Here is a 12,401-nt window from a genome sequence, read left to right as displayed (position 1 = left end):
AAAGATGGGACATGGATATTCTTGCTTTGTCTTGATAAGACTTCTCACTACTCCTTGTAGTGAAGCCCAGGTTTGTTAGAATGACTCAGAAGAGTCATTCTCTAGGTGAGGGACCCAGGGCGCAGGAGGCTGGAGAAGGAGGCCAGAGTGGTCACCATTTCACATCAGGGTGGACACAACACAGGCTGCGTCTGGACACATCTGACTGGTCTCAACTCCCGGCCTTTCCCGTCACTGCCAGCATAACATGGGGAAGCCACTTCTCCTCTCTGTTTGCTTACCTGTAAAATAGGGACAATGCCCACCTCATAGGGCTTTCATAAGGTCTAAGAATATAATCCATGTGCAAAAGATGTTATTAGAAGTTTCCACTAAGGCAGCAGATACAACCACTGTGAAACTCCAAAAGTGAGAGGGCAGACCATGTGCAAACTTACCCAGGAAATATTAAATAAACCAATATGTTTAACTTTGCAACTGTCACCCAGAAAGAGGTAATAAAAGGACAAAGTGATTAGAGATTAAGAGAGTATTGTAGTATATGCCATAAAATTGTTCACTTTAAAATATTTAATAATGTTTAATTAAGCTATGTGAATTTTACCTCAGAGAGGAAGAGAAAAGAAGAAGGAAGAGGAGGAAGAGGAGGAGGAGGAAGGGGAAGAGGGAGAGGAATGGATTTGTGAAAAGAATTTCTTCAGAGAGAGCTACGCAGAGTTTTTTAGCCCATCCTCTCTCCCAACTTGAAACCCCAGCTAACTCAGAGCTCAATCATGTTCCCTGCAGCTGGGGATCCTGGTGAGAAATGTGAAGAAGACCGTGGCTGCAAAAAAATAATAAATCCCAGGGACTGCATACGGAGTTGGCAGAAGGAACATTAGTCTGAGGGGGTGATGGCAAGAACTGTGGGTTAAAAAGGAATCTTGTCCACAGGCACAAAATGTAGAGGAGGGAGTGTAAAGAGAACTCCTAAGTGGCACCACCTGAGTGGCTCAGTCAGTTGAGCATCCAACTCTTGATTTCAGCTCAGGTCATGATCTCATGGTCTTGAGATCTAGCTCCACACCCAGCAGGGAGCTCACTTGAGATTCTCATTCCCTCTCTCCCTGCCCCCTCCCCTGCCTGCATGTGCACTCACACTCTATCTCTCACTCTCGCTCACTCTCTCTCTCAAAAACAAAACAAAACAAAATAAAAGGAGAACTCCTGAAAGTGTCCGTGACACAAAGAGCAGGTTTTAAGTGTTGCCCCAAACCATCAGAGAACTTCCCTTTCCCACATCCTTATTCTCCCTTCCCACTTCCACCTGGTGGGAGAGGGCTAAAAGCTTCATTAGCAAGCGGGAGGAGGAGAAGAGACATCAGAGAAAGAGAGGAGAGCAGACCACCAAGCCCACAGCCAGCCCAAGGTGCGGAGGGAAGAAGTCACAGGGAAGTGGACCAATTCACACTTTGGACCGACACTTGTAGTTGTGAATTAAGACTGTCTGTGACTTACCACACCCATGAAACTGACCTGAGAATGACCATAAAAGGCACAAGGTGCGTATGTTTTCACCCCCACTGAACAACTTTAAAAGAACAGATGGAGACAAAGGTAAAGTTGCTCACATAATTATCTCCCATTAGGCCTGTTTGCTCAACTTACTGGAGCTCCATCTGCCAGAAACAGGAGCATCAGTAATGGCTCCATCTTGGTCTGACCAAGATGTGTAATGGGTGAGGTTGTGTCAAATGCTCTGGGACACACCCCCATACTGACAAATCACAGAGATGATTCTGGGGACACAGAGGTTACAGGGTTTTAATAGGTAACTATTAAAACATCTTTTTTTTTTTTTTTAAATGAAGAAGATGCATGGGATCTGTTTCACCTCTGCTGGTCCTTCTCTTAACCCAGCATCTTTTCTCAAACCCAACCCCATATTAAAAAGCGACCCTGGAGGCGTCTGGATGGCTCAATTGGTTAAGCGTCCAACTTTGACTTCGGCTCAGGTCATGCTCCCGCAGTCCATGAGTCTGAGCCCCAAATTGGTCTCTGTGCTGACAGCTCAGAGCGTGGAGCCTGCTTCAGATTCTGGGTCTCTCTCTCTCTCTCTCTGCCCCTCCCCTTCTCATGTGCGCTCTCTCTCTCTAATAAACAAACATTAAAACAAAAAAAAAAAAAAAAAAAGAAATGTCCCTAATTTGCCTCCTACATACAAATTCTACAGTCTCTGGGCCCACAAACAATTCTGAGAGTATCACCTGGGAATTTTCACCTGTGGATTCCCAAGTTCTACATGTTTCTAAAGAATAACACCAAAATACTAGATGTGAAATCAGAACTCCCACAAAATAGGGTCCAGTACTATAGAACTTCAGATCTGTGAGGGTGGCTGCCTTGCTCATGCCTAATGTAACCTCAGGGTGGGTGACTGAGAATTTCAAAAGAAAGTTGTCTTCATTAATGAAAATTTTCTGAAACCTCCATTCAGTTCAGTCCACAACACATACAATGGTAGTAGTTACCCAAGTCTGCTTAGGCAAATCTTTTTCCTCTCCAACATGATGAGAGAGGTTTAGACCTTTTAGAAACAAACGATTTCTTGTAGGTATAAGTGAAGTTTCATAAACTTCTAATGAGCTAAAGGATTTTTAAATATTCCCAGAAAAGGTTCAAATGATTTCAAGTCATCCCTTGACGTGGTCCCAAGGGACGAAGGAGAAGTACGTGTTGACAGCAAATCCTGGGAGAAGATGCAAGGTCAGAGTCAGGAGGCGGGAGGTCACTCTTTGGAAAGCTCTGTTTGCTTCTCTGATTCAGGACAAGTGCATGCATCTGACAGCAGGTTTTAAAAATGTGATATGGAAGATTTTTCAAGTTGCTCACATGGAGGAACTGGTGAGCATTCCTAGCTGGACCCATGGCAAAGTGGCAGAACCACTGTTTGCTCTGTTTCTCTTATTATCTGGAGCAACATCAATGGCACCATCTTATCAACATAAGATCTACTGTCCATTCCCCACCATCTACTCATAGGCTGGCCATCCCTTCATTTATTTTCTCTCCAGCTGCTGAAGGAAAAAAAAAAACCTCTTAGTTTCAGATTCTGCGGATGTCACTTTGGCTTTAACCAGTATTCCTGGGCTGGCCATCCATGGCTGATCTGCAGAAAGGCATTTCACTAGCTAAAGGTCTGCCCCAGATGGATGTTGGCTCCAAGTGAGAGCAGTTATGGGGTGAAGCTGAGCTCGAGGTCTCTCCTGCAGGGGTGGGATGGGAGTGGGGCTGGGAACAGTGACGGGCCCTCTGGCTGGAGGTTCCTCTGGCTGCTGGCTTCAACTTTCACACAAAGGTGGGTTACAAAAGACACCGGTGACAGAAATGCTCTGGAAGTTTTATAATGCGGATAGAGTGTTCATCTCCCTGCTAGAGGCTCCCAACTCTTCTTCAGGATTGAGTCCTACTTTCATCAACCCCATATCCACCAATTTTTTAAACAATCAGACTTGAGAGCTGGTAGAAATACAAATAATAACTATAATAGCAGCCAGGTACTGAAATCCACGACTGTGGGTACTGTGCTAGGCATCTCATACATACATACATGGTAACTCAGTTATTTCTTAAAACAGCCTATATTACAGATATCAGATGGCTTCATTTAATATTCAAGCAAGTTGAGGCTTAAGAGAGGTTAAGAAATTCTCCTAAAGCTTCACAGCAGGAATACCCAGATGTAGTTTTATGCATATGGTCACATAAGTCTTGAACTGAATGGCACAAAACAAATAGGTCAAAGAGAGTATTTTCCCAAGATCCCACTTTTGAGCAGCCACAGAGGTAAGGCCGATGGGCATTACATGCTCGGCTAAATGACTGCAGATGACTGAGCTTTCCTGGGTGCCCTCAATTAGAACAGAAGAGATGCTCCAATTCCAGGGGCCTCTACCCACTCTTCCTCCCTTCTTCTCCAGGCAGGGTACATCTCGTTCCTGCTGTATCCAGAAGCCTCCTCTCTCCCTCAATCCACACCAGAGTTTTAAGGGCTCTGCTCCACTGAGCAGCACCTCCCTTTCCTCTGTCTCTAGTGGCTCTTTCTCGATGACAAAAAACACTTTCAGGTGTTTCCATAACAAGAGCCCCACCCCCTCCATAGCCTCTGCCAGCTCCACTCTTGGTCTGTCATTCCTTCAAAGCTAATCTATTTTTCACATAGATTCTCCCTTACAGCATAACATACATATGTGGTAAATTGCCCAAATAAGTGTACAGATCCAGTAGATTTTTTTGTTCCCAAAGCGAACTTACCTGGGCAACCAGCACCAGATCAAGAAATAGAACATCACGGGGCATCTGGGTGGCTCAGTCGGTTAAGCGTCCAACTTCAGCTCAAGTCATGATCTCACGAACCATGGGTTCAAGCCCTGCATTGGGCTCTGTGCTGACAGCTCAGAGCCTGGAGTCTGCTTTGGATTCTGTGTCTCCCCCTCTCTATGCCCCTCCCCTGCTTGCACTCTATCTGTCTCTCTCTCTCTCAAAAATAAATAAATATTAAAAACAATTTCTTTTTTTAAAGAACTAGAACATCATCAGCATTCCAGGGCAGCGTTATCCTGGACGGCAACCATTATCCTGACTTATAAAACCATAGACTAGTTTATTGTTCTTGTAATTTTATACCAAAGAAATGAGGCAATCTTTTGTGTCTGGTTTCTTTCACTCAATGTACAGTAAGGGAGAGGATTCTATTGAGGTATACCATTCTATCGCTGATGGGCACTGGAGTTGTTTCCAGATTTTGACTATTCAAACAGCGATGTTTATCAACATTATGGAGCATGCCTTTTGGTGACATGGCCATGCTTCTTGAAGAAATTGTCCACATGTGCTGATGTGACATCCTCACCTCCCATTCACTCCTCATTCCACTGCAATCAGCTTCTGCTTCCAGCCTCCGCTCCACGATTAGCTTTTGCCAAGAGCACCAGCAGTCATTTCTGTGGTGGCATCCTCTGGGTATAGTTCAGCCACCAGACAACACTGACAGATTCTATTCACCTCTACCTCAGCCTCCACTTGAAACTCTTGCCCTCATCATTCCTCTCCTGCCAGTGCTCCCAGGCCATGTTCCCAGACAGCTATTTCCTCACTCAACTCTCCTTTGAAGCAATATTTTCTTTCTTGCAGCCAATCCTTTGCACATGCTGTTCCCCATGCTGAGAATGCCCTTCCTCCTATTCTCCTCCAGCTACCAATCTTTCAGGACTCTGCTCCAGTGGACTCCGCTGGGAATCCTTTCTGTCCTGCTCTTCTGACCTCTTGGTGGCATAGTGCTCCATGCACTCTGGGATGTGGACTCTTGAGGCAGTGACCACATTGTAGTGAACTGCCCGGTAACATAAGCTGTGAGCTCATGAAGACAGGGGTCTGTCTTATCCATCCCCGTGACCTCAGCCCCCAGCACTAGGTCTGATGCATACTGGATGCTCCATAAATGAGCTGAATGAGTGAATCGATATAAGTTAGAAAAAGAATGCTAAAAGCATAGAGCTTGAGAAGGATATATTTAAAAAGATCGCTGTATTTTCTTCTCTGGGAAGAGAGGGTACATGAACTCATAGTATACGTCTTAACTATCACTAATGGCACCCAATTTCCCAAACAAGGTTATATTATACCCACAAATTCTCTTTGTGGGGGGTAGGGGCTATCAGATTCCAGTCCAGCTAACAGTCATTTTGAAATGAACAACGAACTATATACCCACCCAGTAGCCATCCCTGAGTGTAGACAAACCCCATCCTCTCACCTCCTGCAGGACTGTCACAGCCTGACTAGGGGGTCCCATAGCACTGGCTTATTCTGGGGATCTCCACAGATGTTTCCATCATATAGCAAGAAGAAAATCTTCCCAGAATGATTCCACCAGAATCATGAACCAAATGTCAGGTTTAGATCATACGTTCCATCTTTCCCCACTGAAAGAACAGTGTGGGCCCCTGATGAAGCTGGGAACACAGTTCAGAAGAGAAGCTGTATCCGGGGTTTGTGATGCTGAGGACAGGCAGGGCTGATGTGTTCGAAAACAGGATGGCTGCCAGAGGCACAGCACAGGCTCATGCTAATGCCAAGGAAATCCAAGTACAGCCGGGCAGGGTGATAAGAGGTCTGCTCAATCCCCCAGCTCTGCCCTGGCACCAGCAGCACTTCTATCGCAGGAGGCTTGGGCACTAAATCACAACCTGTTTTCCTGGCTCCATATGACCATCTTCCACCACACAGAGCTTGGGCAGGACGGCTTAGCTTCCAATTGTGATTTCATGATTTGGAAAAGCATGGGACATGAGGCCTGCCCTCTCCACCTGGGTGATAGCACATTTCTGCTCCATGAAGTTCTTCTCCAGATATGGAAGCCAATATGACCAAGTGACTCATTAAAAGCCTAGGGGCACTCTTGAACATCAAGGGTCAAAAGGTAAAAGCCACGGTAGTAGGGCGCCTGTGTGGCTCAGTTGGTTAAATGTCTGACTCTTGATTTTGGCTCAGGTCATGATCTCATGGTTTGTGAGTTCTTTCTCCTGTGTTGGGCTCTGTGAGACAGCACGGAGCTTGCTTGGGATTCTCTCTCTCCCTCTCTCTTTGCCCCTACCCTGCTTGCTCTCTCTCTCTCAAAATAAATTAAAAAAATAAATACATGAAGGCCACAATAGTAACCTGTTTCTCAACCCAGGCTGGAGAGACATATCACCAAAATTTTACGTATGAAACTCATGACAAAAAAACAAAACAAAACAAAAAACAAACAAACAAAAAAACCCCACGTAAACCTGAAGGGCGTTTTTGAATTCTGCGTTGACTCTAGATGTCAGCTACTGGAGAGCAAGGACTATGCTATTTCTTTTCTGTTAAAAATTAGCCGTGGGGTGGAAATCCTCAAACCCACTGAGTTAATGGCAAAAATCCATCTAGATCTAACAAAGCCTTGTTTATCATGATCCATCCTCATGGCGGGTCTGCTTATGGGGCTGGGGAGGACCTGCCAAATGCCTTAGAGGCTGCATCTGCAGAGACTGTGCAAAGTTCCACTTTCACTGCCCACCCCATCAAGCGTTATCATCAAGGCAGGCCAGCCCTCCAACCAGAAGAAGAAGGCTGGAAACTTCTTGCCCATTCAAGGCTAGGACAAGTGACTTCCCAAGTCAATAGATGAGATGGAGTAGCAGCAGAGGAAGAGCACTGGGCCAGGGGTTCTGGAAAAAGGGCACAAGTCCCCTGCTTCCACTTGCTGGTGGCATCCACTCATATAGCATCCATGCTTGCTTGCCTCACAGGCCGTGCTGAGGTCCCAGCAGCTCAGTGACTGGACGGAAAAGGCACTGCAGACTGTGAAGTGCTGTGCCTGTGGCCACACCCCTCCTGTGCACCCTGCCTCCTCCAAGCAGCCTTCCTTGGCTATCCTTGCTGATGCTGCCCTATGCACTCCTCTGTCAGCACCAGGCATGGGGTGAATCATTTCTGCTTGTCTTCATCCGACATCCACGCCCACAGCATACCAGCCCCATCCTTCAGAGTTTCTGCACTGCCTTTTTCCACACCATTCCCTCTCTGGCACTTTCAACCACCCTATCACAGGGAGAGGCTGGGGAGGAGGTGGCAGCAAGCCTAGGTGAGTGGTTCCTAGCCACCAGCAAGTGGTAGAAGTGGAACCCAAATCAAGACTTTCAGACACCAAACCCCACACTTTGTCTGTGGTCCCTGACACAAAGGCCAAGTCAGGGCAGGAAGGAGAGTGGTGAGAGCTGCTTCTCAGCAAGGGATGATGTGACTCAGCTACCCAGCCCTCCTCTGGCCCCAGCTCCAGGAAATGGCCAGCCCCCACCCTGGACTTCGCAGTCCACACTATCCATGTCCCACCACCCATGCTGCCTCCTGCTGGGCACTGGGAGCCCATGGTCTGGAATCAGGCATGGGACAAGGCTCAGCCCATGCCTCAGAGGTCAGGGGGGCAGCAGAGACCCCTGCAGTCACACCACCAAGGCTGCTAGAGAAGGTTGCAGGTGGCCCCGGCTGGTGATCTTGGTGCCTCAGCTCACCTGTTGTGCCGCTTGTGAAACACACAATGGAGAGGTCACTGGGCTTCGGGGGCTGCAGAGTTGAGAAGAAGTGTATGTTAAGAGGACCCAGAGTGGCCAGCCAGGGCCCAAGACCCCTGGAATTCTCAACCAGCCAGCCTCTCTGTGCACCCCCACCCGCCACGAGTGGGTATAGAGTCGTGTGCCTGCCCCTGCCTACAGCCGTCAGAAAGGTGGGCTGGCAGGTCCTCAGGAAAGAGGCTGAGGAAACTTGATGGGGGCTTGGACATCCATCTGTCACACTAATTTCCCACCTGGTCCTGCTGCCTCCCCAGCTTGAATCTGAGATGGGATTGGGCTACAGTGGTCACATCTAGGCCTCTAACAAAGACCTCACCTTCTCAGTGGAGAAGTTCCATCCTGCCTTCCCACTTTCTCCCAAATGTCTGGGGTTAGGCCTGGGAACAGAATGTGTGGCCCAGGAACTGAGATTCCCACTGTGGCACCAAGACTGCTCTGTATCAGACCCTGGCCCTGGCCCAGGGCACAGAGTCCTGGGGTCACCAGGAGGAGCCTATCACGCCCACTTGTATGCAGAAGAGATGACATGAGTTGGGACTGAGGGACAAGCAAGATCTCTCCAGACAAAGGGAAGATGGGCTCTGGAAGAGGAACTAGCCTGGTTACTGGTGGAGGCATGGAGGCAAGGGTGTGCCAAGAGGTTGGAGAATGGTGCTCCGAAGGCGGGGGTATGGTATGAGGGAGGTGGGTATACACCAGGGCTGCCCATGAAGGGCTGATCCGCATATGAGAAAGCTCAGGGGCAGGTAAGAAGAGTGGGAAGGGCTGAGCTGGAGGGAAGACTGGAGGCAAGAGGCCTCGTAAGCAAGCTTAAAACTCCCACACGGCTCTCCCAGGGCCAGTGACTGTCACTGTTGACTTGACCCCAGGAAATATCACTCGGGGTAACACACAGAAAAGTTCACGGGGTGCCTGGGTGGCTCAGTCAGGTCCAACTTCGGCTCATATCATGATCTTATGGTCCGTGGGTTTGAGCCCCGTGTTGGGCTCTGTGCTGACAGCTCAGAGCCTGGAGCCTGCTTTGGATTCTGTGGCTCCCTCTCTCTCTGCCCCTGTCCCGCTTGTGCCCTGTCTCTCAAAATGAATAAACGTTAAAAAATTTTAAAAAGAAAAATTCACAAAGATGAACAAGGACAGCAGATGTTACAAGGGCACTTGGTCCCGGGGTTCACTTCTAAGTCTGTTGCTTCTCCTGTTCACCCCATCCTTGTAGAGTTCACTACCTACAAGGGGAAAAAATAAGCCTTCCCAAAGAAAAGGCCTCTGGAGAACCAAGGGTAGTGAGGAATGGCTGCCCTTTTTTTCTCCATCTTAAACGTCTGACTCCTGTTCCAGGTCCCTCTCTACACCCTCACCTACACAAGTCCTGGTTCCTTGAGTGGGTATTTCCAAAGCGGCTCACAGCAATGGCTTATTAACACAGGGGTGCTTCTCTGACCCCCAGCAAGGCCCCTTGCATAGTGAGCGTGGTCTGTGAGGATAAGCCCCGCACACCATCAATAAAGACCTGCTGGCAGATGAGCTTACCACAGGGACGTGATGATTCCGTTGGCCACACTCCTGGAAGAGAAAACCATGATTTTTAAAATGCTCAAAAGTTCTGATTGATCAAAACAAGTTAATAAACAAAAAATTAAAATAAGCTTGGCATGGTGGAGAAACCACCTCCTGCCTATGTGGAGAAACCACCTGAGTGGCTCTTATTATATGCATATCCAGGCCTAGGCCACCCCACACATTACAGACAGGGGCCTGAGGCCCAAGGAGAGGTTAGACACTGTGCACGTGCACAACGGGGGAGACAGCTTGAGGTGCCCATTGGGACACATGCTCAGGACAGAATGGCTAGGTGGCCTACACTTCCAGATAAATGGTCAAGGCTAGAGGGGCAGATGGGGGGGGGTTGTCAGCATAAATGTGGCCCCCAAACCATGGACGGTACAACTGCCCAGATATTACAAGTATAGTTGGTGACAGACAGGCAGGTAGGAGAATACCTGGAGAGCTCAGGGGCCTACATCCAGAAAGGGATGGTGGGGGTGAGCTGCTACTGAGGCGGGAGTGAGGCCCTGGGGACCAGGATGTCCTGTGCCACTCTAGCAGGCCACAAGCTGCCACCAGCCTGATGCCTCTGGGGAGGTCATGCACAGAAAAACTGGTTCTGCTGGCTGCTGGGAGTTTGGGACACACTGAAGGAACCTCTCAAAGACTCCTGGACTTCATGTCTGTAGTATTCAGGCTCAGACAGGCTGATGGCTAGCTGAAAACATGGAGGATCCAGAGGCTATGTAAGTAACTCTGGGGCAGACTGGCACTACCATATACCTATTGGTGCCTGTGTTACTCAATGTGCCAGCCAACTGAGCCTGTCACCTAGAGGATGCCTATAGGCACCAACCTCACCACCTGCCACCAGCCCTTGTAAAAGCCTGCCCTATCTCAGCCCTGACACACCCTGATGGCCCAAGACATCCACCCGGGGGGCATGAGAGAAGCAGATAACCAGCAGTCCTGGCTCAGCAGCCAACCAGCTATGGCCCAGTAAACAGCCCAGAAGCAGACACTCACCTCCACGGCCTGCATGGACTTAATGACCACCCCACACTCCTGCCCTCGGTCTTTCAGAGCTTCCTCGAATGGTTCCATGACAATGATGAGCTTCAGCCCTGGAGTCTCCTTCCTCTCCACATGTTCTAGCAGAAGCACAGCCTTCTGAGGTTTATCCACGACCACGGTGCTGATGTCAGCTGAAGGGACCATTAGGAAAAGTCAGGCTGTGTGAGCACAGGCTGTGACTGTGGGTAGCATGTGCTAGGCAGCAGAGCCATGGGCTGTGTGTGCCAAAGCTTGTGTGTAAATAAATGCAGAAGACAGGCCATGTAGGCTATGTATTGTATACAGAGGAAAGTGCATGGAGCTTAGGAGAAACAAGGGCAAGAGGCCAAGGAATGTCCTGGAGCAGATTCCAAGCATTCCTTTGCTCCAGGCTCAGGATCCATAATCTCAGGTCTGCTTGAGGTTATTTGCCACCATCACCCCGCTTCCCCCACATCTGCCCTGAGCTGAAAAGTAAGCCTCAGAGAGTTGGAAGCCTGTGTGGAGGCTGCTGCAGAGGCTCCTTCACGGTAGCCAGGCCCTGTGGAAGGTGCCTTCAGGTGAAGTCCAACTGGGGAAAGCCAACTCAACGGCCAGATTGGAAAATGTTCTTTGAGAATGGAAGCAAAGTGCTTACTAGTATCAGACAATTAGCGTAAGCTAAGAGGCTGGGGTCCAGGGGCTGGCTGCCAGTGGCAAGAGGAGGCAGTGGTGGCTCACCTGTGTTGATAATGTAGCGGATAGCACCAGGGCCCAGGGTGTCATATAGTGGGATCACCACCATAGAATACGTGTAGCAGGCAAGCTCTGCGATGATCCACTGTGGAGACACACAGGTGCGGGGTTGGGGGAGCACAGAGCAGATAGGAGGGCTGTACTGCTCTTATGCCCAGGCAACCAGGGTACTTGTTCTGGGTCCTCCTGAGAAGGTTCTGTTCTGGCCCTCTCCACGTTGCAAGGAATCCATGAGATTAACTGGTTGCACTTGCTTCCCCACAGCCTTCTAGAGCACGCATGCCCCAGGGAATTTGGGGCCTCCAAATAGCCCAAAGCCTACTTCTAGGCCTTGTGGCCTTCTTCCCTGGGTCTTTCTTCTCCCATGGCTCAGGAAACACCTGTTTGTGGGGCTGGGTGGGGTGTAGATGGAGCTTGGCTGAGATGTCCACTCCTGATTAGGGGCAAAGCCAAAGGAGTCGGTGGTGGCATGGACCAAGTACATCCATGTTTTCTCTTGTCCTAGGCCCTACATGCAGTTGGACCAGGGCTGTTGTATGGTACCCAACCCCCTACTCTACTGAAACCTCTAAAACCAATCAAGGCAGAAGCTTACCTCTGGTCGATTTTGTGCAAAAACACCAACAAACTGATCTGTACATGCTTTACAATCGTGTTGCAGAAGTCCGGACCCTAGATATTCAGCCCTGTCGGCCACCTGCACATGGACATGGGGAAGTGATGGAAAGCAAGGACTTTTAGCAGGGGAGGGAGATTCCCAGGTAAGGATTCCTACAGGTCTGAGACCTCCCTAAGACCCTACCCAGGTCGGCAGGAAGTCCTCTGAAGTTGCTGCTGGGAGTCTGGCAAACAGGCCATGCAAGGAAACAATGATCCTCTGAGACCCTGCAGGGTACCCACAAGCCCCACAATGCCAGGTCTACATGGGTCGAC

General features: G+C 49.1%; 1 protein-coding gene across 5 annotated transcripts in view; it reads right to left on the bottom strand.

Annotated features, from left to right (window-relative positions):
- Positions 1-12,401, bottom strand: part of ACSL6 (acyl-CoA synthetase long chain family member 6) — a 57,513-nt gene that overhangs the window by 27,027 nt on the left and 18,085 nt on the right. For all 5 annotated transcript variants that reach the window (XM_019422074.2, XM_019422076.2, XM_019422078.2 and 2 more), the window contains 5 exons: positions 12,064-12,165; positions 11,454-11,553; positions 10,707-10,885; positions 9,666-9,698; positions 8,079-8,130 (listed from right to left, as the gene is read on the bottom strand). In XM_019422074.2, coding sequence (XP_019277619.1) covers positions 8,079-8,130; positions 9,666-9,698; positions 10,707-10,885; positions 11,454-11,553; positions 12,064-12,165 — 466 coding nt within the window. The remainder of the gene's footprint in view (positions 1-8,078; positions 8,131-9,665; positions 9,699-10,706; positions 10,886-11,453; positions 11,554-12,063; positions 12,166-12,401) is intronic.

Source organism: Panthera pardus, unplaced genomic scaffold, assembly GCF_024362965.1.
Source record: "Panthera pardus isolate Hobbes unplaced genomic scaffold, ASM2436296v1 HiC_scaffold_2, whole genome shotgun sequence".
Taxonomy (NCBI): Eukaryota; Metazoa; Chordata; class Mammalia; order Carnivora; family Felidae; genus Panthera; species Panthera pardus.
Note: the sequence above shows the minus strand (reverse complement) of the source record. Positions and strands in the feature narration are given on the sequence as shown.